This window comes from Lathyrus oleraceus, chromosome 7 (genome assembly GCF_024323335.1).
Source record: "Lathyrus oleraceus cultivar Zhongwan6 chromosome 7, CAAS_Psat_ZW6_1.0, whole genome shotgun sequence".
NCBI classification, from domain to species: Eukaryota; Viridiplantae; Streptophyta; class Magnoliopsida; order Fabales; family Fabaceae; genus Lathyrus; species Lathyrus oleraceus.
Window position 1 is genome coordinate 97,066,836 of NC_066585.1, and position 27,594 is coordinate 97,094,429.

Sequence of the window (27,594 nt, forward strand, 5' to 3'; positions counted from 1 at the left end):
TTTGTGTCACAGTCAAAACAATTTGAAATGGATACGGTGTATGAAAATTCACTGTGAACCTAGCACGTCTGAAAACTTAAAAACACAAAGTACAAAGAAAGAGTAGTAATCTACAAATTTCTAATGCAAAGTGATTTACTTTAGGTGTGAGGGAAGTGGTGTCAAGTTCAAATGACTTTGATTCTTCCTAAACAGTACTCGTAATAAGTGGAGCGCTTTATGGTCAGTGGAATGAAATGAATGAAAAATGACAAAAACTAAGAAGTCACACACACAAAACGAGGTTCACTCAGTAAGCAATAACTGTTACACTTTTTTTTATTACTCCTAGCCGTTCACATTTCTTTGTTTCTTTCCTCCCTACACTTTTTTCCATCCCTGTCCTTTCTTAATGCTCATTGCTCACTACACTGCTACAGTTTCAGGTTTCTCTTGATCCCTTCGATTTTATTACTCTTACCTACCCTTCATTGCTCCCCATTCCTACTTCCTACCTGTCTCTAACAAGGCTCATGTCCCTTTCCTACCAACCTCTTTCACTTTCAAACTCCCTGCTTCCCCATGCAACTTGGGTCTCCGTTTTTATTTTGTTTTCCTCTCTCTGAATCATAAAGTTCACATTTTTATCTTAAGGGGTTATTAAAAATTGAGTCTTTTCTATGAATGATTGGTCAAGTACTGTGATTTAGAAAATGGGTGCTACTAACTCAAGAGCTGAAAAGAATGAAGCTTTATGTATGTGTAAAGAAAGAAAACGGTTCATCAAGGTGGCTATTGATTCTAGATATGATTTAGCTGCTTCACATGTTTCTTACATTCAATCTCTTAGAAATGTTGGTATAGCTTTGAGAAGATATGCTGAAGCTGAGGTACTTGTTGAGTCTTCTTTGTCGATTTCTGATAAAACCCCTTCTCAAACTAGTTACCCTTCTCCTTCGTCGCCGTTGAATGTTGCTGAGGTTGAGGTTTCAGATTCACCTTTGCATAATGAAAGTCCTTTTTCAACACCTGCTCCTTCTCTTAGTTACATGAGATCAAGTGGTAGTGGTTCTGTTATTGTTACAGTTGATGCTTTTGGTAACAAGTACTTGGATGATGAATCCAATGTGGTTTCTCCTATGCCTCCACCACCTCCGCCTCCTCCTCCACCTGAGTTAGGTGCATCTTGGGATTTCTTTGATCCTGGTGAGGATAGTGAGAGCTTTAGGTTTGTTGTGCATGGTAGTGAGTTTAGAGATTGCAGGGATCAGTGGTTTCAACCTGGTTCAGATGATCATTCAGTTGTTTCAAGGGGAGTTGAAGGTTGCAAACAATTGGTTGATGGAAATGTGAGACAGTTAGAGGTGGTAACAGCGCCAGGTAGCGCTGATGGTGACATAAATCTTGATGTGGTTGACAAGGGTGGTGTTGGAAGGTCATGTTCAAAGAAGGAGAAGAAGCAGATGGATGAGAACAATGTGTGCACAGAAAGAGAGGATCCTTCCGAGTTCATCACTCATAGAGCCAAAGATTTTCTCTCCAGCATAAAGGATATAGAGCATAGGTTCATTCGAGCTTCGGAATCTGGTAGAGATGTTTCAAGGCTGTTAGAGGCAAACAAAATCAAAGTTGGATTTTCTGAGGCAAAAGGTAATTACTTGTTATAAAATTCATTCTCAACATTGTATGCATTTTTATATAAAATGCAATCTGTTACTAATCTACTTCAGTCTTCTAATAGGGAAGTCATCTACAATCGCTTTGATCACGTCCATCCAGCCCATTTGTTGCCGCAGAAAGACTTCACCTGTTTTCCAAGGTAAGTTGTGACCTAATTTTGAATACAGACACTATTTGTTTTGCCATTTCTTGCTAAGATTTTAACTGTTTCATATGCCTGCTATTGCTTTGATCCTAAGTATGAATATGGACTAACTTTGTCACCCTTTTATATATAGAACCTGCACAAAAAATCATAAGTTGGAAAAGGACAACATCTTTTCAATCATCCTCATCCAGGAACCCTTTGGCTTCAAAATCAAGGGAAGATATTGATGATAGTGGAAGTGATTTTGTTGAAGAATTCTGCATGATTGCTGGAAGCCATTCATCCACCCTTGATAGACTGTATGCGTGGGAGCGAAAACTCTACGATGAAGTAAAGGTATTACTATAAGCCTGTTGATTATCAGTGTGTAGATTTGCTTGTAAATGTATTGATTCTCCAGCTTCATTTTTCATGTTTTCAAGTCTTTTTGTGACTCCCTATTGTGTTATCTATAGGCTAGTGAATCCATCAGGAAGGTCTATGATCGGAAATGTCACCAGCTCAGGCATCAATTTGCAAAAGACCAAGGCACTCATGTGATTGACAAGACCAGGGCAGTTGTGAAGGATTTGCATTCGCGGATAAGAGTGGCTATTTATTCGGTCGATTCAATATCTAAAAGAATCGAAAAAATGAGGGATGAGGAGTTGTATCCACAACTTCTGGAATTAACAGAAGGGTATGCAGAGAGTTCTGTAGATTTTATATTTATGTCACCTTGAAGCTAGATTTACTATCTATATGTCAATTGAGCCTTAATGCTATATCAACTACTGATTTATCGATGATGCAGATTGGTCAAGATGTGGAAGGCTATGCTTGAATGTCATCATGCACAATACATCACCATCTCCTTGGCATATCATTCAAGGAACACAACAGGAACCTTGCAAGGAGATGCACGCAGAGAAATAATGACTCGTCTGCTAGAAGAAATCGAGTTCTTTGGTCTGAGTTTTGCAAACTGGATTAACAGCCACACCTCATACGTGGAAGCTCTCAATGGATGGTTGCAACATTGTATACTTCAACCGAGGGAGCGTTCCAGGAACAGAAGACCGTTCTCCCCTCGCAGAGCTTTGGCTCCGCCTATATTTGTTCTCTGTCGGGATTGGTGTGCTGGGATCAATGCTTTACCCTCTGAGGAACTTAGTGATGCAATAAGAAACTTTTTATCAGATCTTCACAATCTGATGGAGCAGCAACACGATGAACTTCTTAAGAAGCAAAATTCAGCTAATGCAAGCACCCCAGAAAGTGAGATCAAAACAAATGAAGACAGTGGAGGTGAATCTGCGGATTTGTGTTGCATACATGCAAGTTTAACCAAGGTTCTTGATCGGCTGACCAAATATTCTGAAGCATCATTGAAGATGTATGAGGATATCAGGCAGAAAAGTGAAGTGGCTCGAACTGCTTATTATAATTGCAGAACTATCAGGGGTGAAAAATTTTAATTCTCAACCACAGGTTTTATGCCATTATGCCATTGTATGATTGTAGTTCTGGATTTAAAATGTATATGAAAACACCTTAAAGAAAAAAACTGTGAACACACTTGGTGCTTGACTTGTTTGAAAAGGAAACTTGTATGATAAAGATTGTTTGAAATATATGTTAGTTATTGATACTATCAGGAAATATCTGGACGTTCACAACTTCCATTATCAGAAGGTGACGTAAAATGGAAAAAATAAACATGGTGCATATCTTGAAACTTTTAGTGTTTTACTTATTACACCTATAAGCTCTGTGTGTGGTTGTCTTTGGTCAGTGCAGCCACTATTACACTCCAATTTCAACAATGAGCTAAAACGGTTTTTCATATTCATTCTGCAAGTATATTTATCTTCTTTGCGGCCCTTATTTTATTCAAATCCAACATCCTGTGTGTACTGAGAGTAAGCTCCTGATTGCTTGGCAATAGGTGCCCGTAATACATCATCAGGAAGATCAAATGCATCAACAAGTTCCTTTGCAATATTCCTCACTTGGAAACTTAGATATTCTGACAGTTTGTGGATTGCCTGAGAAATGAAAAAGAAAATATCACTATTTAACATTATAATGTTAAAAAGGAAGTTTGAAAAAAAGTGTTTTCTTTATTTCTTATATCCCTGCTTTTGTTGGTAGATGGCTAAATAATAGAAGTCCTTTGCATAAAAGTTTAGTTCATACATAGTGTGTATCTCTTTATGAAAGCCATCATAATAGTCCCTCACTGGCCCATTACCTACCTAGGTTTTTACTATAGTTATTCCTGCTTTTATAGAATGGTCCCCCATAGAACTTATTACTAGCTCTTTGATAATTAAGAGTTTTTATGATCGGTAAGGAAAACTAAGAAACTGTTCATTAATTTTTGTATTCGCCACTGCATTGATTAATTTTCAAAAATATTACTACTCTGATCACTATTATAAGCAAACATTTTCTTTTCAAGTTTATTGAAATAATTATCGTATCTGGTGTATATCTAGATACATAGGTATCTGGTGTATATCGTACCTTGGCTTTGTTGGGAGCAACATAGTCAACATTGCGGTAGGTTCCAATGTCATTCCATATTCGATCCAGCGCATAAAGGTCACATGCAAGCTTCAGAGCAGCTTGAGCACTTGGGTCAGGACAGCTGGTGCAGATTTAAGCCATATTAGAATTGTGAAAATAAAAAAGTAGATGCATGTTAGACAAAGGAACTACGAAGCACCTCTGCACAGCTTCAATGAATTTAGCAAGAATTTCTGACTCAATATGTGATTCTGCAAGTGTTAATAGATGATTTAAACATCTATTCCACGCACCAAAGTCTCCAAGAGATTTTGAATGCTTTTGAAGTCGTACAGCAACGCTATGAAGTAATCTAGATGTTCGGTACTTCAAAGTTGAAAATAAAAAATTAGTAGTTGATTTATCTGTGTGTCAGCGCATAATATTTTTAACCTGAAGTCATGGAATCAAAATAAAACTCACTCTGAAAGCATCCAATTGAAATTTTGGATTTCGTAGATGGTCTTCACTTTCCCACCTAGCAGTAACTGGATTTGGCTGTGATAGATAAGAGCTCATGGAATCTCTCAAGTAATTCCATGTCACTGCTAAAGTCCCTCCTTTAAACTTTTTCTGGTATTGTTTCAAAAGATCGCCTGCAACCTTCATTCGTAAGAAAAATCCAAACCTATTACTTACCTTAGTCGAAATAAAAAGAATACAAGAACCAAACACACACAACGGACAGCCTGGTTATAAAAATCTATTTGAGAATTGATATAATTTGGGTTTAGGCAATAACCTGTTGAAGAAGAACGGTGTTGTCTCCTTCAAATGTCTGAAAAATGTCGTGATCATTCCTCAATGAACCAAATCGATTGACAGCGGCATAACCATGGCCTCCACAGGCTTCCCTACAGGTGCTGAGTGACTTTGCAGTATACGATGTTACATAAGCCTTCAGACCTGCCGAGAGAGCATGTACATCTGCAACTAATTCTTCATCGTTAGTCTTCTTCATTTCAGAGTATTTCTCCACTAGGTTTGTAGTGGCAAAATGAAATGCATAGGTTGAAGCCAGCATTGGCATAAGCTTATGCTGATGAGACTGGTAATCAAGAATAGCTACTTCGGGTTGGTTTCGAGGTCCAAATTGCTGACGAAGTAGAGAATATCTGATGGCAATTGTGGCAGCAACTTTGAGGACACTTACGGAAGAATATGCAAGGCCTACCCTACCACCAACAAGTTCCCCAAGAGTTGCACCAAACCGCTTATTGACCGAAGGAAGGGTACTTGTGTACTGCCCATCACGGGAGACATCTCCAAAACGGTTTAGAAGGTTGTCTCGAGGAATTCTCACTGAGCGGAATCTTAGAGCTCCATTATCAACACCATTAAGACCAACTTTATGACCGCAATCATGTATCTCAATCCCAGGAAGTGTTTGATGAGTCTTCATATCCCTTATTGGAACAATGAAAGCATGAACACCCATATCAGAAATTCCTTTTATGTCATAATTAGGTAACATCAGCCTAGCAAAAACAGTGGCAAATTTGCCATGCACGGCAGCATTGCCAATCCACCATTTGATGGCACCATCATTTGGAGTATCAATTACGAATTCATCAGTGATTGGATCAAAGGTGGCAAGAGTTTGAAGGCCCTGGACATTTGAACCTTTTTATGCACAAAAAAGAGTAGTCAGTAGTTTAGAAATGTGTACCCCTTGGGTAAGTGCTAAGCCGTAATATGTATGAGTAGAAACCCAATTGAAATGAAAACAAATAAAAAATTCATCAATAGCAGAGCACCAAAATTTTCAAAAATGATACTAAGAGCATCTCAGAAGCCACTTTAAGTTCTTATCTCTCAATTAGATGGATTATACTATACAACATCACTACTAAAAACTCCACCAAACTCCACAATGATTTAGCAACTCTTAAGAACTCGATGGATGCCACACGCTACCCAAGACATTTATATTTTTAATGAATCCGCCCACTTTTCGCTTCACATAGGTGTTTTTTTTTAAGTTCTGTATCCGACCCTGCGACCAATTTATCCACGTGGATCAATACCACCATCCACTTGACAGGCCCCATTTAAAGCCAGAGCAAAGCTGATTTAGCCCAACACAGAAATTGTTAGCCTCTAGCGGAATTCAAAACTGAGACCTTGATAGGAGCACATTCTTAGGGCTCAAGCCTTCACAAACACGCCAACCCCTAGGGTTACATAGTTGTTTTCTTCACTCTAACATCAGGTAAACACACAAACAATCAACCTAATAAGAACCCTCGATAACCCTTTAAGAACACAACCCTATTGAAGTTGCTCAACAGAATAAGACAAAGTTCACAACAGTTAATAACTTTGACTCTATTTGACTCATACTAGTGCTTATGTGTAAATTATACATATAACAAAATAAGATAAGAGAAAGTCATTTTTTTTTTCATATGGGCTAACCCTATAAACTGTTTTATCTGAAAGAGTTCATTAAAGTAAGCTGAAAGGAAATAAACTAACATTCTCACAAGTCTTTATGCCAACAGATAAACTCAAATAAATCAATTCAAACAATAATTAAACAAGAAAGCTAAGTACCATGGTGAAGCTCAGTCATAGCAAAACAACCAGCATATTCCAAGCTATCAATACCATCATAGTACTTATCCTTATGTTTCTGCGTTCCAAGATTGATAACAGAACCACCCCAAAGACTGCATAATTAAACCATTCATTAGCACCGACACGACACCTATAGAAAAGGTGTGTCAGTGTCCGTAACCGACACCGGCACATAGATTAAAACAAAACAAAAAACAAAAAGAAACAATTTTTACACTATCCAAATGAAAGAAACCCAGAAAAGTACCTATATTGGACACCCATTTTGATTCCAAGCGACATATCAACACTCCCCACAGCTTCCAAAATAGCAAAATACTTAGCAGGATCATTAACCACATAATTCAAGGGTCTAATCCCAGCTTCCCTAACAAGCCCCAAAAGCTGATTCATACATAACGTTCTGTGATCATCTTTCGAGATCTCAATCGGGGTTTGAAGATGAGGACTACCGTTAAAGTAATAAAAAACCTTCTCTTGGACATCTCTATGCTTCCCTCTCATGTAATCCGTCAGAGAATTCGCATCCACGCTCAACTTCTTCCCACGACTGCAATTTTCCATCTCTACACAATTCCATGTTTCTTCTTTCGCAAAACAAGGAATTGGGTTTAGGTGTAGGGATAATCTCTCGATTCGTCGTTCTGCTTCGGAATTTGATTCGTCTTTGGATTTTGATTTTGATTTTGGAGTTTGCATTTTGTTGGTTGATGTGAAATGAAATTAGAAAGAAAGGTTGAAAGAAGCACTTGAAATGTTTTTGTTTACAGAGAAGCATTCAATATATAATTAATTTTACATTTGATGAATTAGGTATAAAGTTTTGAATTGATCAAGTTTTGAAATTATGGATTACTACTAGTTTTGATGGTGATGATAAGATAATTAATGTGTTGATAACGTGGATTTGAAGGAAATTAATTAAGAATCGTGATGATTACGTTACCGTTAGGAAGATTATGAATTCTGTTATAGTAAGTTACTAACGACTTCTATTTTTGTATTAGTGTTATATCCATATCTGGAATTCATAATTATCATTCCTGATATATGATTTATCTTTATTTATGGCTAATTATAATATTAATCTCAGATAATTGATTACCACCGAAATTACTGTTTCACCCTTTTATATAAGTCGCAAACGCATAACACATATTTATATTTGATGGCATATATGTCTAACACTTCTAAATTATTTTTCTTTGTATGATAAGTGGGTTTGTATTTTTCATTTCTCCCTTCACATTTACTTAGAGGTAATGAATGAATTTTCTTCATCATTTTTTCTCTCTCTCAAATATATGTCATTAAAAGTATTATTTTTTAGATATTAAACACAAATAAATTATTATAATATATTAATTATAATTTTTATATTTTAATGTCTTCTATTGTTTTATATCTTCTAAATAATAATGAAAATAATTATGTTACACTAATTATAATTTATTATTAAAAACTTACATGAAAAAATCTCAATAATTATAATTTATTATAAAAAAACTTCACAAAAAATATCAATCCTGAATAATAATTTGATTTTTCTTTTATATAATTTTACACAAATTTATTTATGATATATCAATTACAATTCTTTCACACTTAAATTTATTCAAATTATTGTTTTAAAAAGAAGTAATTAATAATATTGTTGTTGCATGCAATCCATATGTGACGCAACTGTTTGTCGCTTATCAATTATTAAACTTAATTTTTATATCTTTTAAATAAAAATAAGAATAAATATAAAATTAATTATTTATTATAATAATTTAATTGATATACATTATTAATGTAAAAGTAAATTATAATCGTTGAATATTAGGACAAATTTAATTTTTATTTTTAAAATCTATAAAATAATGCACATTAATGGTACATATTAATTAATCTCTTATTATAAACATAGACAATATAAATATTTATCATTAAAATCTTTCTTTATTCGTTACCAATACACATTAAAGTAAACATTTTTTAAAGGAGTAACTGTTGTAAAATAGGTTTGTGTTCGGAATACTACACAATAATTATAAGTTTGTAACAATTAAATTTATTTGAATTTAGTGATTTTTTAATATCTTTGAGCTAAAAAATTGAACAATTAAAATACACCCATTATAATTTTGTTACACTACATCTTGACATACCATTTATAGTTTAATAAAAAAATTCTATATCAAACAAATATTTATTACTAAAAAATTATTTTAACTAATTATTTTAAAAATATTTGACATAAAGAATAAAACTGTTATAATACATTAATTATATACGGGACATATATTTATATAATCATAAAGAGTATCATTCTAGATACGAAACATATATTTATATAATCATAAAACAATTAGTTAAATTTAATATTTTAAAATATTTTTTAAATAAAAATAAAAATAGTTATAATATATCAATTATAATTTTTTATTAAATATAATATATATTTTTATATATTTAATCGTATTATATTATAGGATTAATTAATATGCACTCTCGGTGTAAAAAAAGTTACACTGTCCATTCATCACCATCACTCATTTGTATTATTTTATAGACTTTAAAACTAAAAATCAAACTTATCACAATATCCAACGGTTATAATTATCTGATAATGTAAAATTCTTCTACACTATCAATATATTTCAATTAAATTCTTATATCATTACGACGAACACGATAAACAATATTTGTTATTAATCGATAAAAAAGACATAAGACATGTTTTTCCACTTTTATAAAAAGTAAAGGGTAAATATTTGTCTCATTACACACAAGTATGCTTCACCCAGTTGCATTTTGTTAGTCAAAATAAAAAAGATACCAAATATTTATTGACGACTATTATAAAAAACATGACAAATATATGACAATATTATCTATAATAAAGATAGAACATATATTTGTTAATTATACATAAATATTTCAAATAAATATTTATTATTGATATATCAAAAAATACGATACAAATATTTGTTATTGATAAATATAAAAGAATATGAGACAAATATTCTTTAATGCTAAATTAACTTGGACAAATATTTATTTTTTAATAAAATTGATTTATAAATATAAATAACTTTTTATATTAATGCACAAATATAAATAAACGATGACAATTGATATTTATAAATAAATAATTTTTAAAAAATAAATAAATATTATCATTAAAGATTGAACAAAAAATAAATATTTATTAAAAATAAACATTTTATAGAAATCCCTCTTCACACTAATAAAGCGTTTTGTCTATCTAAATAAAATATATGTCAAATATATATCAATAATTATTATAAAAAATGAGAGACAAGTATTTTTCAATAATAATTATAGAAAATATATATTTCTCATTTAGGCATAAAAACACAAGATCAATATTAATCACAAATAAAAAAAATATGCATAATAAATATTTATCACATTAATATATAAAAGCATGCAGAATATTTGTTATGGACAAATATAAAAAGTTCTCTCTTATATAAGATAGCTCAAAATCATTTATATTTTGTCAATCAAAATATAATATATAACCGTTGAGAATGCATCGAATGTGGATAATAATTTCATATTGGTTGGAAAAATGGAGAGTTAAGCATTTATAAGTTAAAGAACGCATTCACCTATCACCTTAATATTTTAGGTGAATATGATGTATCTCTCACAAAAGTGTTGTTCTAGTGAAAAAGTCTCAAGTTTTTCAATGTTTCCTAGTGAAAAACTCCTCAAACAAATGGTATCACGAATCTTTGGTTCGACGTGTCAACATCGTCAGTGTGGTGAATAAGAAAGATTTTAGGTGAATATGTGGTGAATAAGAAAGATTTTATATGAATATGTGGTGTGTCTCTCACAAAGGTGTTGCTCTAAAAAATCACACAATGTTCATTGCTCTGAAAAATCCTCTAACAAAAATATCACATAAAACATATATATTTCATTGGTATTCATAGAAAAAATAATTCTTTTTTAATAATGAATAAAATTTAAAGAGAAATATCTGGATTTTTTTTTTAAAATAACCAGGTTTTTCAAAAAAAAATACGAAAATAATCATCTTTTCAAATTTTTTTCCAAAATAACCAACTTTGGGAGAGGATGCGCACCCCCAAAAAGTTAGAGGAGACACCAGATGCATTGACGCACATGCATTGGACCTCATCAAGAGGCGCCAATGCTTGTGGCGCCTGCATGACCCTCCAAGAGGAGGCGTCCATGCATTGGCGCACATGCATTGGACCTCATCAAGAGGCGCCAATGCTTGTGGCGCCTGCATGACCCTCCAAGAGGAGGCGCCCATGCATCTGGCGCCTGTGTGTGTTGCTTGTGAAAAGAAAATTTAATTTTGCAAAAAACAAGAAATGAAAACACAACCTTTTGATTAGGAGTCAAGCACATTACTACTGCACCACAGACCTTTCATGTTAATTTGTTTCATCATATATTTAATATACCGTGTATAATTACAGTAGATTAATAAATTACTAAACCTTAGTTGAATTTTTTTTTCACTTAGTTTTAATATAATGTATAATTACAATAGATTAATTTTTTTCATCTCTATATATTTGTCTTAATTATTTTCACTTAGAACTTTTATACCTATTTTAAAATTTTAAATTAACTAAATATATATTTAATTTTATTTTATCATTGTTTTAAAATATATAAGTTAAGAATATTATTTAATATTTGCATTTTAATTTCTTAAGAGTACAATCGTAATTTTATATTATAACATTAAATATAAAATATAGATAATATCCATTCGACATATTAAATATGAACGTAGATAGTTAAAATATTTATGTTTATTTAAAATTCATTATAATAAAATTAAATAAAATATATATTTTTTATTTTATAAAAAGAATTGTTTAATAAAAAAGAGTATTGTATAAAAGAATATTTTAATTTTATAAAAATAAACATTAAATAAAATAATGGATGAAACATAATGTAAAATAAAATTAAATATTTTAATTAATTATGTTTCATCCATTATTTTATTTTAATTAATTAACTAATCATTCTCTTCAAAATAAATATTTAATGATGAAGAGAATGATTAGTTAATTAACTAATTATGTTTCATCTATTACTTTATTTTATTTAATGTTTATGTTTTATAATTAAATATTTATTTTGAAATATAAACAAAACACAGAAAATAAGTGTTATTGACATACAAAACAGCATGGGATAACTCTTTTTCATATGTAAATATATATAAAAAATGAACACATATTTATGGTTGATATATAAAAAAATAATGAACAAATATTTAGAATTTATTAGTATAAAAAACAATAGATAAAATTTTGTTATTAATAATTTTTTTTTTTAAAAAGAGACATATTTTATTATTAAGGATGTCAATTGGATCCATCATGAATTGACACCCGCAAATTTGTCCACAATGAAAAGGGTAAAAATAAGTATGAGTATGATTTCAGATAATTACCCACAAAAATAAACGGGTATAAATGTGAATATCGAAACATTGGTATCCACTCCGCCTCATAGCTGCAAGATGCATCTTGTTAGTATAGATAGTATCAATTAATCATTATAAGTCTTCCTTCGACCATGCAGTCTCATCTCTTCACAACCTCAAGATCCCTCTCATTTCGATGTGAATTCGGTTTTTCCCAAGAAACTGCTAGGGAGTGTCTCATTGTCATGCATCGTGCACCGACAACCACTCCCTCACCCTCGGGTGTAACATCTGCACAACCTCGGGATCCCTCTCATTTCGATGTGAATTTGGTTTTTCCCTAGAAGCTACTAGGAGTGTCTCATTGTCATGCATCATGCACCGACAACCACTCTCTCGCCCTCGGGTGTAACATGTAACCACTCTCTGTCCTCTCCGACCTCGGGTGTTACATGCCCACCAACTTCCGCTTGGTTCGTCCCCGAACCACATCGTGTTGGGAGAGGTATGACTCTGATACCATTTGTAACACCTCAAACTGATTTCAGGATTACTGACTGACCCCACAAGCCAACACTAGTCTTTTCAACATGTTTTGTCCTCAATCACATGAGTTCCGAGAAACTTCCCAGAAGGTCACCCATCCAAATGCTACTCCAAGTCAAGCACGCTGAGTTCTTATCTGTTGGGCTACCGAAAAGAAGATGCATCTTGTTAATATAAGTAGTACCAATTAATCATTATAAGCTTTTCTTCGATCATGCAGTCTCATCTCTGCATAGTCTCAGGATCCCTCTCAATCCAATGTGAATTCGGTTTTTTCCTAGAAGCTACTAGGAGTGTCTCATTGTCACGCCTCGTGCACCGACAACCACTTCATCGTCGGGTGTAACATGTAACCACTCTTTATCCTCTCCGACCTCAGGTGTTACAGGTATGGGCTTGGGCACGAAGATTTTTTCAAATAACGGATATGAGGATGAATACTATAGTACACTACCAAAATCCTACATATTTTCATTCCTATTTATCATTGATAAAATTACATGCATTGGCGGGTCCATGTTAAGACACACTGAGGCTATAGTCACCCCGATTTTTTTTCTTTTTCCATATATATATATATATATATATATATATATATATATATATATATATATATATATATATATATATATATATATATATGTCATTTGTATATCCTCTTAGTGTGTTTTAAAATTGGACCGGTCATCAAATCAATTTTTATCGATTTTGGTCGGTTCTAGTCGGCTCTCGCTAGTTTAATAGTTTATCTGATCCAGCAATCAAATCAGACTGATGATCCTTTGGATTCACGATTTGACTGGTTAATCCCGTACAATTTTTGAAACATTGTCACCACCTCTCAAATTTCTATATCGCTTTTGTATTTGATAATTCCTCGTATTTGGTAGACAATTTTCATTATAAATGTATTGTTTTAAACAATATTATTTCTTATTTTCAATATAATTTAATTCATAATTTATTTTATGTTTAGCCACACCAATATATAATGTTTGGATCCATCCCTGAGTACATAATACAAATTTTAGCAATAATATATAAAATAAACACGGACACAAAATTAGTTTTATTTTAAATTTGTAAATTTCATTCCAAATAATTTGGATATCCATATTCAAAATCAAATCATAATGGTCATAATTATTCAATTTCTATCACATGTAAATGTATATATGTATTCAACAAAAAAAATCTTTCACTATTTTTATTGTTTAATTTAAATTTTATTATTTAAATATTAAACTATATCTTTAATTAATTTAATACTTCATTTATTTTATATAATAACTTATATAACAATATTCCTGAGCAAAAGAACGAGTGTTTGTCTAATTTTATAGTAAGGAGTATGTAATATTACTATTTTAGATAGAGATGGCAATTGAAACAATTTCAAGGGACATCCGTAAAAATTATTTATAATGGATTGGGTAAAACCCCGCAAAGTAAATATAGGCCTGACCTCCGACAATTATACATGAAAATAAGTGGGAATGAACGCGGATACGAATCCCTTAGTATTCACCCCGCCTCATACCTACAAAATATATATTCATATATTTTTATTTTTATTATTATGTATACATGTTAATTTATCAATTTTATTAAATGTATCACTATTAAATTTGTATGCATTTTAATATATATTTCTTTATTTCTTAACCCAACAATATCTTTCTTGAATTTTTTTAATGTTGTTAAAAATTTAAAATATCATGATAAATTATAAATGATATATATTTTTATTAGAAATGCGTGTAGATTAGTATAAGTATAAGTACTTAGGTATCTATAGGATACAAGTACAAATATAAATATGGGTAATCTTAACTTGTGCCCTAGGGGCACAAGTTAAGAAATCAATTATAGAAAATTTATTTTGGGAAAAACAATTAAAAAACTAATTTTATATTTTTATTAAAATGAATACACAATTTCCAATACAATATACTTTCTTTAGTTCTTAACTTGTGCCCCTAGGGAACAAGTTAGCATTACCCTATAAATATTGATGCCCATGAGGGTATGGGCTCGGATACGAAGATTTTTTTAAACAGTGAGTATGAGGATGAGTACTATAGTACCCTGCCTAAACTCTGGCCATTTGTTGTTCCTATTAGATTAACCCTATAGATTTACTATATTTTAGCAAAACAACAACTTAGAGAAATATCCAAGTATTCAAGGCTGGTCTAGCTTGCTAAAGTTGTATGAAGCTGCAGAAAGGACACATGATGGGCGTGATGCTCCAGCATGTTGGTACAACCTTTGAGCCTTGTGCAACAGACGCCTGAATGTTGGGTTATGTAATAATGATCGTGCATTTGTTGATGTTGATTCTGGTAGGTTTTTTCATGACCTGGGTGTATATGTGCTAACATGATCCTTGCATGTCTGACCTTGTGTATATTGTTCTCTATGCATACTGACTTCATGGCTAACCCTTTGCCAAATCATGGCAAACATGAGGGAGTAATGGTGTTGCATATGCAACAAGTATCTAATTCAATTCCCTTGTTAAAAAAATATTGAGCCTCGGTCTAGTGATCATGTTACTAGCATACCTTAAATTGATTGTGCTGTCAATTTTTTTTGTATTCCTATCTCCATCCTTAAACCAATTATTCCTTATCTTATTTCTCTAAAATTGGTTATGCATATGTAATGCCTTATCTAACAAATGTTGAGCCTTTTTTTCCTCTAATTCAAGATCAACATTGTAAGTTGCATCATTAATCAAACATTATATCATTTTTAACTTTCTTAGGAAATAGAACAAATAGACATATGACAAATGTTATAAATATAATAGGGTTATCTTGTTTATATGGGTTATAACATAGAAGGGGTTCTCTTGTTTGTAGGGGTTATAACATAGAAGGGGTTATCTTGTTAGTATGGGTTTTAACATAGAAGGGGTTATCCTCTATAGTAGGGGTTATATTAATCCCTATGTTGGAACAGAACGAACACCTAAATATTGAGTCATAAATTTCGAGCTTATAGTAATCATCTTTCAACTCAATGAAATATCTATGCTGGTAGTATTTCAAATCAGACTCACGAGTATGCTGTGATTTTCTGTACATCTACAAATCATAACAGTAAAATCAACTTCAACTAAAGATCAACTCAAAAATAACTAGATACAGTGACTAAAAACGCAATGTAATTTTGAAGAAGATTTAAGTATAAATAAATACACAATATAGAGAGAAAAAAACTGAGTGTTACCTGCGGTGGAAGAATTTTAAGAGATCTCAACTTAGTAGATAAAACAAACATAGGGAAACAAACTACACCAATATTCAAGTTATCAACTATCAATTGTCTGCATCTATCATCCAGAGTCCAAAACTTTAGAAATATGAATGTCCTAACCGAGTGTAACCTACCTTTTGTCACAATAGAGAAGAATAGGGTAATGGTAAGAGTGATTCTTGATCAAAGTGGAGAAATTGATTTTGCTCTATTTATCTAGCCAATTTTGATTAAAAATGGCTATCTCAATCCTAAAAGAAGAGTAACAACCATCTTTCCTCCCACCGGTCCAAGTCCAATACCTAACATAAGTGTCCAAATGCATGATATGATTGGTCTTGCCTTAATAGTTTGACATGACCATGTTATGAGGTCAAAGATCTGCATCTGAATTCCCTATTTTCTTAAATAAGGAATGTGGCATCAGGTTTACAACCATGTTATCTACCTTTGCTCTTATGAACAAAGGTTTCAGATAGTACATCATTCCAGCATCTGGTTTTTCAAAGATGGCTTGTTGTTCCTCGACAAAGCCATTATTCATGGCATAATGACATAGCCGCTTCTGGTTTTCCGCCTCATCTTATACATACTCCTCCTTCGTCTCCAATGCTTCGGACACACGATCATATTCCCCCGACAACATAAAGACTATGCCATAGTTTATCAGAAGATCATCTTCAGACTCTGAGTCAAAGTTATCCTCTATCATTCCGTCGTCAGGTTAAGGAGTATACTCAGAAGATTTTGCCCTTTCCTTAGCACCATATTTTCCTAGATGTGCAATTCTTAGGGACAATTTGTGGTCAACAATCTTTTTATCCTCTTCACTCAATCTCCTTGTGAAAGGTTTCTTCTGAGTGTTTGCGCCAAAAACTTCACGCTTTGGCCCAGAGGCTTCATGCTTCGACCTAGGGGATATGCGCTCAACCTTCTTCTTCCTCTAATGAGGCCTCCATTACGTATGTGTCATAGGGTTTTTTCCCTTGTAGTTCTGAGGGACATGTGGTTGACCCTTTGACACATTAGGATTTTTCTGGTTTGGTAATCCTATTTTTGGATCGACCACTTTCCATTTTGGTTAATTTTCTCCCCTCTGGTTGAGAGGTTTTTTTACCCACTTTCCTTTGGGTACATTAGCAGGAGGACGGTAAGGCCTTTGGTGAGGTTGTCAAAACTATCTCCGATGTTCTTCGTTTTTGCATGGAACACCTCATTTATCGTAAGTGAACCTATCAATCGAACCTCATCCCCTGCTCTTCATGGGATCATGAATTCTAGTGTCTTCAAGCTTCTTCACTGCCTCATCATCGAAAATAGCGCTACACTTAGGGCATAACATAGTTTGCGAGTCGCTTATCTTACATCTCTCCAAGAAATCAATCAGTCCCTCTTCAGCCCGAGGGTACACTAGTTTCATTTCCTCATCAGCAACTGCAGGAATCTATTTAGCTTTTTTGACATCCACGTCGAAGCCATAAGTAGCTTCAACCATGAGAATCTCGACAGGCTCAACATAATGTTCTTATTCAGTCTATAGTGGATTAACGTCCACTTGCATTGAAGCTTTTGGCTTCTCGCTAAACTGCAACCTTCCTTCTTTCAATGCTTTCTGCAACAAATCCCTAAAAAGCACACATTGAGAAGTTTTATGACCTAAAAAATTGTGGTACTTACAAAACCCTCTCTTTTTTCTTTGTTCTAATGTGGGAGTTTTCAGGACTGGAGGCACTATAATTTTCCCATCGGTAACTAATACATCAAATATTTCATCACATTTAGTTATATCAAAAGTGTATATTTTTGTGACGAATTTATCATTCTTGTTAGGTTCGACATGATGCTTCCCATTTGATGGTTTCAGAAATTTACACATATACAAAGGTCCTGGATTAAGTTCTTCCATATTGACCCCACTCTCTTTGACATACTCGTCACCTAAGTCTGAGAGATACTCACATTTCTCTACATATGCAACCTTTTATTTTTTATGGTACTTATTTGTTCTGACTTTTTCAGATTTCAAGCGGTCGACCTGGCAAACCCTATATGATAATTGAGCCACATCCATAAGGTATTTAATGTCTAATTTCTTCCTGATGGAATAATCTAGGCCTCATGCAACCATTTCGACTAACTCATGTTCAGAGACTTGTGTAAAGCACCTGGCCTTAATGAGTCTAAACCTGTTCAAATAATTATCAATTGATTCAGGAACTTTTCGGTTAACACCAGCCAACTCTTTAAGGCTTATTTTTCACTGGCCCATGTAGAATTGTTCATGGAACATTCTCTCGAATTGATTCCAAGTTTGTACGAAGTATGGAGGGAGTGTGGTAAACCAAGTGAAAAGCATTTTGGTTAGAGAATTTGGAAAATACTTCAATTTCAAATTCTCATGTTTTCTATATCGCCAGCCTCAGTCTGATACCCAGGGACATGGTCGATCATAGACTCACTAGTGTCACCAACGAACTTGGTGAACTTGGGAACTTTCTAGCCCCTAAGGAGTTCTGTTTGTCGAACATATTCTAACAAAGGGGATATGAAATTGGGTCTATGGAGACCCATATTAAGGCCATTTTGGGACAAAATTTATTCGACCACATTAGCTATGTTGTTATGCCCCCAAAATTATTTTGTTGGACATTTCACAGCAATTGGTCATCATTCTGATTTCTCTAGACCATTACAGGCCTAGGATTATGCTGACCTATGTATTCTTTGTCCTCCATATTTAGGGTAGGTTCTGGTGGTTGAAAACCAGGATGTTGGCCTAAGTTTACCCGGGCCATCCTATTTTTAGGCATTTCGATTTGCGTAACATTTGATATTTAAGAGGTTGGTCGAGCCTGAACTTGAGGCATGCCAAAAAAGTCAGCTATTTGACCCATTTGATTGGCCAATAACTCATATGTTTGGTTAGTATTTGTAATCAAAGGATTGAATATTGTACCCATTTGTTGGGTTAATGTATTAATAATTTCAAGTTTTCTTTCATCAATCTGATGCCTCATAGCCATCATAAATGTCATATTTAATGATGGCGTCATTTGAGGGATAAAACATATCTCCCCTGGTTGAACCATATTGTTTATGGTCAAAGCAGAGGCATTATGGGGATTATATGACGACCCAGTGGCCATTGCACTGTCATTATATGTTGACATGTTAGTGTGAAAGCCAACCATCATCGACGTTGGCATGCCATAAGGGTACTCCCTATTATTCATTGGCATCGAAAAACCAAAAACAGGACTTGCAACTGCATGGTTAAAAGGGTAATTCCCTGGCTGCGGTAGGGGTATTATCCCATGCGATGGTATCAATGCAACTGGCATTGATGATACCACATGCGTGATTATTCTAAAAGGCGTTGAAATAATTGCCTCTTCAACCGTCAATTTGACTGATTATTTTACTATATTTTGAGGATTGTTCTAAAAATTAGAACTATCCTTAGAAGGACGCGTCATTTTCCGTAAAGATTTTCCACTTCTTAAATGCATGCAATACTCAAAATATTTCATGTACGCATAACACTTTATAAAAGAAAACCATAAGCTACAAGTTTAGTCCCTTAACTTAATTTAATGTCACGCTTTAGTCCCTTAACTAAAAAATGGTACAAGTTAGTCCCTTAACTTCACTTTTGTTATCCTATTTGGTCCTTTCCATCAATTTATGGAAAAAAATGTTAAGTTCTGTTGACGTGATGTGACAACAATGCCATTGGTACAAATATGAGTCAATGTATGTAGTTACAAAATGATACACTATTTAAACTGCGGGGGTTCCCCGAAAACAAAATCCATGCAGTTTAAACAGTGTATCAATTTTTAACTACATATGGTGACTCAGATTTGTACCAATGACCTTGTTGTCATGCCACGTCACCAAAACTTGACTTTTTTTTGTCAAAAGTTGACGAAAGGGACCAAATTGAGTAACAAAAATGAAGTTAAGAGACTAACTTGTAATGTTTTTTAGTTAAGGGACTAAAACAGAACAATAAATTAAGTTAAGGTATTTGGTGACTAATTATGCATATCTATAATAGAGAAAACATTTTGGCACAAGTCCCACTGAGTGTCCCAATTTGTTTACTCTAAAATTTAGTAAACAAACGCCAATCTCTTATAAAAGGTTACTTGCAGAATTGACTAGATAATCCTAGGACATACTAAACATTTCTATAAATTTGGTGTATAAAAGTAGAGGATTTCGATGTGGTTGAAATCTTTGAGTAAAGTAATGAAAAAAGGTAGATTGTTTGGAAACATAAAGAATTTAGACAATGATAAAATGGTAAGAAGTTTGTAAAAAGATAATGTAAAGTGACAAGAAATTAACAAAGGAATGAAAGTAGGATTGCAAAGAAAATAAATTAAAGTAAAAAACTTTGCATTTAAATTAAATGGTGTTTTAGAAATCATACATTTCGCTCAGTTAAACTCGTTTCTAGCTACGATGGATACTTTGAGTTTGTGAGTTTTTATAGTGAATTCAACACAATCCCCTGAATCCTAACACCAGAACTCCTATTTATACTAAATATAGAATAACTGCTTGTAACATTCTCTTTTTCAGCACTTGACACATAATTCTTACATTCCTTTCGCCTCTGAAGGGTCTCCACGTGTCTCTTTGGATAAGACTGGAAAGCAGTTACTTGTTTTGAAAATATTTCTTCGCGCTAACCACTGCTAGTCGACGTGTCTTGCTGATAAATGAAGCCAAAATCTTGAACCAAATCATCATCGAAATATTGGACGAAATCCCTTTTTAGAAAAAATACTAAGTCCCAATCTTTATCCTATATCTGAGACTTCAACTTCAACAACTAGAAATCTTGTATTGAAATAACCTTTTTAAACTTCCAACTTTTCTAAGTCCTCTCATTATGCTGATATTTGACCATGTCGAAAATCCCATCTAACACATGGAAAGACAAATTCTTATCCTTGGGAAGGCGTGTCAGACATATTAATTCTGTTTTAAACGCTATACTGTTATTTCATCTATCATTCTATAAATCCCCCCAAATTATAATCCAAGACATCATTAATATCCAACATGCAATCTTGTGGAAAGGAAAAGAACATAAAAAGCGAGTTAATTTAGTTTCGTAGGAAACTATTTGCAAGACGAAGAAAGAGGGTGGCTTGGGGGTGAAAGACATTGAGATTTTGAACAAGGCTTAGTTTTGTAAGTGGGCTTGGAAAATTGTTTAGAATCAGGATGCAAATACAATTTAGCATTCTCTTCTAGTGTCCAAATACGGTGATATTAATGGTTTAATCTCAGACTTCTCATGGTAGGTTAATACTTGCTAGTGGTCTATTTGGTGGAGAGACATTGGGCTTTGCGCGAGGGGTGGGGGTGGGGATGGGGGGTTAAGGTTCCATTTGGTTTAGTAATAACGTGTCCTGTAAATTAGGAGATGATCTAGCATTGATTTATGGAGGAACAATTGGCTAGGCACGAAACCTTTATCGCTGTAATTTCCCTCTATGTTTGGCTGTTTGCAGGTTAACATAATCAAAATTAGCAACTATGGTGTTTGGAACAACGACATTTGAAGTTGGATCATTCCTTTATATTAGAATCCACTTCCAATTACTACAACTTTGGAGTGAGAGAATCTCCATTACATTTTATCTATGGTCAAACCTTCTTCCTTTGTTCTCGATTCATTTGTTTGATGGCACAATTCGACCAACTTCTCTATCAAATCGACATTCATTCGTCTGCAATCTTTCTCATGCAACATCCCTCAAATTTCCCCGATTTTTCATCGATCCTAAGAAGCTTATGGAAGTCTAATATTCCCTCTAACATTCAAGTGTTCTTTTGGAGGATTTTCCTCGACAGTCTTCAAATGAAAGATGAGCTTCTGAAGCGTGGTATCATTTTCGACCCTCATAACATGGTATGCCCCTTGTGTCTTGGTGATAACGAATCTCACCTCCATTTGTTTCTACAATGTCTAAATACTGAATTAGTTTGACTTAAGGTGTTGGATTAGATAGGTCTTGGTTGAATTAATTTTCACAGGAAGATGAATGACAATATCACTAAAAGTTCCATACTTTTATTTTGGTTTGCTACTGTTAGGGCCATCTGCCTATCTAAATATGACATTCTTTTTAAGGGAGGTGGAGGCACAAAGATGTCAATGACTTAGTTTATTTGGCCAAATTCCACTCATGAGAATGGATATATGCTAGATTTAAGAGAGTCATTTATTTGCGATAAGAAAGACTGGCTTGGAAATCCACTCATTGATTATATCCGATAATATGTTTGAGGCGTTGTTTCCTTTCTTTTTATATTAGGGTTAGGTATCCCTTATACTCTATTTAATGTATTTTTGCTTATAAAGAATACCTTTTACAACTCAAGGGTTTTTCTAATAGCATTTTCAATGAAAAATTGAACTATTTTATGTAAGATCAATTGGCACATTGCATTTAAACATTACTCCAATGGTAATTTTAATTAGTAATCTATATCTGAGTCAATCAATTTATATATAGTCCCAATTATAAGATTAATATTATTTAATAATAAGTAACACACTTTTTTTTTTATATATAGTTTCATGAAACAACTTCCACAAAAATTTAGGCAACAAAAGAATAACAAGTAAAACTAGTCGGTTAATATCCGTAACATAAAATCCATATATGCATTAAAGATATAAAGATGCTATAAGAAATTTGGTGTAGTGAAAAATTTCACATAATAAAAAGATTTAGGTGGTTTTTGAGTAGAGGTGGGCTAGATCTATTGGGCTCCCGGTTCGGTCTCGAATTCATAATTCCCCGCCGCATTTTTCAAAACTGTAATTCAATTTCAAAGTTGAAAAACCACCGTGAGGCGGGGCTCCATTTACCCTCCCGCGAACAAATCTCCTCTTTTTCGATTCCGCCATGGCAGCTTCTCCATGACCCTCACTCTCACCGACTCTTCCCTCAATTCTTTTCCATCCTCATTTTCACCCTTTCGCCAATTCCCAGCATTATTCCCAACACTTTCACGCGATTCCCACGGTTAGGGTTTCAATTTTCAATTTTCAATTTTCAATTTTCATCTCTCTTAAGATCCAATCCATGGAAAGCGAAGACAATTTCAGCGACACGGTTATCAAAACCCGCTCCGCTCTCACAGACATGACCAATCGCCCTTTGAAGAGGCAGCTTTCGTCGATTTCCGGCGACGTCGGAGTCGAGAATTTACTCAAAAAGAAATGCCTCAACATTAACAGAGATGATAAGGGGAAAAATCTCTGTGTCGAGTTACCCCTTTCCGGCAATAATTCGTCTCAAGAACCGAGCTTACCCAGTGCCGGAACTGATGATTCCAATGATAGTTTTGTTGGCTTTAGTCAGAAAAGTCAAGGAGGATCGCTCAATTACGATTTTCTAGATCGTGCTTTTGAACGTGATGATGATAGGGAGAATTGTGCTTTGGACAATTTGGGATTGCCCAAATGTGCAGGTATTGCGGTGGAGCCATCAACTGTGTCTGGTTCTAAGTTTCCAGGATTGGAACGGTGCTCGGGACTTAAAAGTCACGCTGGTGAGAATTCAGATGCACATGTTGGTGGTGATGCTAGTGTTGAACTTCTGAAAAATTGTACTTGTTCCTTTTGCTCCAAAGGTATTTTTACATTAAAACTTCTATGCCTGTTCTTGTGTTTTTAATATGTTGCATCTTTTGCTTGTGTTTTTTTCTTTCTTTCTTGTCTTATGTTGTTGTTATTAAATGGTTGTTAATTTATGCTGATCACTAGCTGCTTATATCTGGTCGGATCTTCATTACCAGGATGTCAAGGGAAGACTAACCGGTAAGATGTTATTGAAATTTCATAGGCACTTGCACAATTATATTCAATTATCATAATGGAGTATTTTTCGTCTATCGATTCGGGTCTCTTTTTAACGATTTTATGTTAAACATTTTGCTAGCTCTAAGGAAGAGTCAGAAGGAAGCAAGATTGGTTGTTCAAAAAGTTTCTGGAATAAATGATACTCGTACTATCATAAATGAGCAACAAGGCGCCACTGATCCATCCGATTTAGAATCAACCCTTATGCATCAGTGGAAATCTCTGTTTGTTTATATGGAAAACATACTGGGTCATGAAAGCAGGCAACTTGTGAGTTTCTGTGCTATCACCTGTGCTTAACATTTCAAGTTTCAATATCTATTCTAATGTTGATTTCCATTCCTATTTTAATTTCTAAAATAAGCCTTGAATATTGTTTTCAAGGGTTTATACTCTTGATATTGCTAAAAGTTGTCGTCAATTATGGTTGATGTAACCTCAATTGGAGCCACGACAACAGACCCATAGAAAACCTTAATATACCTTAATCCTGATACTTTTGCTTATTCATGGAATGGAACCATATCTTGGCATATGGATCCCAGCTTCTGTGAATGCCATTTCTTAATATTTTTGGCTTCTGTTATGTTGTTGTGAACTTTGGCTTCACTGCACCCTGGTTTGTTGTTTTCATTTTGTTCCTTAATGCTTTTGTGTAATTTTATTCTGCTGCTTTTAGGAATCAAGCTTTGAAAAACTAAAAGACTTGAGAGAGAACTGCAAGAATGATCTTGAGTCAACTACCAACAGCAGTTCGGGCAATCATTAGTGTTTGGATGTCTTTTTAGATTGTAAGATTACTTTGCACATCGGTCTCAGTTTCGGGTTTCAATTCATGTGTAGATTTTTTACTGTATCTTTTGTGAATTCAGCGTCTGTAGAATACCTGGAAGTATTTGAGTAGATTTGTCACATCGGCCTTTTCTATTGATTATATTATGAGTGAAATCAACCTTCTTTGGAGGATAATGTTTATGGGCTGTGTTCCTAGAAGGAGTACACACCAAAGGATGACAATGCTGTTTTCTTTTCAAATTGTTTGATCCATGGGTTGTTTAAGCCCAGGATTGATTCAATGACTTTTAGTGACATAGATTTTTGGATTGTCTTAAATAATGAGTTGTTCGTTACCTTGAACAGGAGGTGTGTTGGGTATGAGATTGGTCATTAAAACAGTTTCTATTTGAATATATTTTTTGGCAGCAGTCATCAGAGATTGCTCTTCTGGTGAAGATGATCAACCTTGTGGTTGTGGATTTCCCATTTCATGAAAGTTAAATACTATGTCATGAGTCATTATATTTTTGGCTGCATGGATGGTTTTTCTCTTTGGTGGCGGAGGACATTCCTTGCATCTCAATAAACATATTGACATAGTCTTACACAAGCTATAAATTGTAGCTTCGGTTTAACGTTGTGTATTACTGCAAAAGCAACATACACATAATGGAATTTGCAACTGCTCAATTGGACAATGTAATCATGCTTTGTTTCTTAAATGACCTTGAAATTGGTGAATTTTTAAAACTAAACTGATAGCCTCATGTGTTCCTTCTGTCAATTTTATCACCACACCAATCTAAATCAGAGGATCCTTCTAATTCTATATGCCTGTCCTTGCTTGTAGGCAACAATAAGCCACACTTCTTAGTACCTTTAGATACCTTAGAATTCTCTTTGCTACTATTAGGTGAGATGTCTTTGAATTGCTTATGAATCTACTAACTGCTCCTACTGCATAATTGATGCCAAATAGATAGTGAAATCTCAGTTGCATTATAATTCTTAATGTGAAATCTGTAAGCGCATTATAAATGTACTTCTTTTGATGCAATACAATACCTTTTGACAGTGTAGAGAAATTAAACCAAGGAAATAATTGAGCTTGTCTAGATCACATATCTTAAACTCTTGGATGTCCCCTTGAGTTTCTTAATGCTATTTGTGTCATCTCTAGTAATGAGAAGATCAGCAACATATAGACAAATGATAATGAAAGTTGTGATGTTGTACCTTTCATTTATACATCAAATTCATTTGAACATTTGACAAAAGCTTCTTGTTATAAGAAGTGATCGATTCTCCTATTCCAAGCACAAGGTGCTTGCTTTAGGCTGTATAAAACATTTTTTTAGCTTGTATACTCAATTCTCTATTCACATGTTTGAGTCACAAACCAGGATGTTGCAGGGCATATACCTCTTTTGCAAGTGACCATTTTAGAAGGCTAATTTGACATCCATGTGAATTAACCCCAAATATAAAGAACTAGATACCCATTTGGCTTTGGAATCGCTAATTCCACCGTAAGTGGTGGAAAAACATCCGATGAAAATTTAAAAACGCCTTTCTGATTCTGAAAATGTATCTTGAGGTGTATCTTTCATGCACACACAATTCATTTGTTTTTGAATGATGCCCCAATTTTATAATTACATTTATTTTAAAAATACATTTTTGAAATGTTTTCGAAAACCATACTATCTCCCCTGCTACTCTCCTATTGTCATTGGTTACATAAATCTACAAATAAATCCATTAAGAAGCTTGAAGCATAACATAAACATTCGGTTGCAATTATGTTGAGATCCATGATTTTGGAGACAATTATGAACAAATGTAGTATTATAGTTGCAAGGCCATTACCATCCTAACATAAAATCAAGAGCACGTTGAGCAGCTTGATGATCTAATATCCTGTTGCCATTAATTCAAGTTAAACTTTCTGCATTTTTTTTTGATTTAGTAGGTTCGGAAATACATTTTCGAAATAAATTTAGTTATAGAATTGAGCGTGACTCAAAAACGAATGAATTGTGTGTTTGTAGTACGTCCGAAAATGTATCTCTAAAATTTAAGAGTATTTTTTATAAATTTTTTACGAGGGTGTGGTAACAATCTTTAGGGTGTCTTAAATAATTTTCTTTGACTTTATGCTTGGCTGTGCTACCATTATGATTAAATTTGACGCTAAACACCCACTTAACACTAATTGGCTTTTTGTGAGGAAGGGACTCAATAAGTTGTCAAGTGCTTTTTACCCTTCTCTATAACATTGAAAGATTATCTCAAAAGTTGATAGAATTTGTATCGCCACCCTTCAATCTTCTATTAATAATTTTAAACAAAATTCTAAACCAGTTCTTAAATACTTTTGAGTTTGAAAGATTTATGAGAAGAACTCAATTCACACGTGCCAGTCATACCCTAAAATTTGCCTTATCTTCTCATTCAATCCTTGACTTAGAAATCATCTGTGTGCATTCATGCCTCATTCATATGCATCATTTATCCAATAGGTTGATCATTATAGATTCAAAACTCTTGTCTTACAAGCTAGTGTTTGTGTGTGGATCAAGCCTTCAAAGGCATGGCATTGACTACTGAGCATAAGGGATGTAAAACCCTAGTTGCATGGTCTATTGAAGCATGTATTCAACAAGACTTCATCATGGCACTCCTCAGGGGTCTCAAACCCTAATTCCTTGATGACTTGGTTATGGGGCCTCATAGGTG

The 27,594-nt window shown here is 33.7% G+C and overlaps 3 protein-coding genes across 4 annotated transcripts; 2 read left to right on the forward strand and 1 right to left on the reverse strand.

Annotated features, from left to right (window-relative positions):
* Positions 1-268: 268 nt before the first annotated feature.
* Positions 269-3,420, forward strand: LOC127108385 (protein ALTERED PHOSPHATE STARVATION RESPONSE 1). Its single transcript, XM_051045848.1, has 5 exons — positions 269-1,629; positions 1,721-1,798; positions 1,938-2,143; positions 2,263-2,486; positions 2,601-3,420. Exons 1-5 carry the CDS (start codon positions 693-695, stop codon positions 3,262-3,264), a joined length of 2,109 nt encoding a protein of 702 aa, XP_050901805.1. The 5' UTR covers positions 269-692; the 3' UTR covers positions 3,265-3,420.
* On the reverse strand, positions 3,409-7,810 carry LOC127108386 (acyl-coenzyme A oxidase 2, peroxisomal). The gene is made up of 7 exons (XM_051045849.1): positions 7,185-7,810; positions 6,914-7,029; positions 5,100-5,980; positions 4,781-4,960; positions 4,518-4,684; positions 4,316-4,439; positions 3,409-3,834 (listed from the first exon to the last, which is right to left on the reverse strand). The coding sequence occupies exons 1-7, from the start codon at positions 7,634-7,636 to the stop codon at positions 3,676-3,678; spliced, it is 2,079 nt and encodes a 692-aa protein (XP_050901806.1). The 5' UTR covers positions 7,637-7,810; the 3' UTR covers positions 3,409-3,675.
* A 15,135-nt stretch (positions 7,811-22,945) lies between these two features.
* Positions 22,946-25,047, forward strand: LOC127105865 (uncharacterized). 2 transcript variants are annotated; one of them, XM_051043079.1, is made up of 5 exons: positions 22,946-23,849; positions 23,983-24,036; positions 24,158-24,348; positions 24,758-24,869; positions 24,951-25,047. In XM_051043079.1, exons 1-4 carry the CDS (start codon positions 23,300-23,302, stop codon positions 24,845-24,847), a joined length of 885 nt encoding a protein of 294 aa, XP_050899036.1. In that variant the 5' UTR covers positions 22,946-23,299; the 3' UTR covers positions 24,848-24,869; positions 24,951-25,047. The 2 variants fall into 2 exon arrangements, with proteins under 2 accessions (XP_050899036.1, XP_050899035.1); XM_051043078.1 differs by having other exon boundaries at positions 24,758-25,047.
* The last annotated feature ends 2,547 nt before the right edge of the window (positions 25,048-27,594 follow it).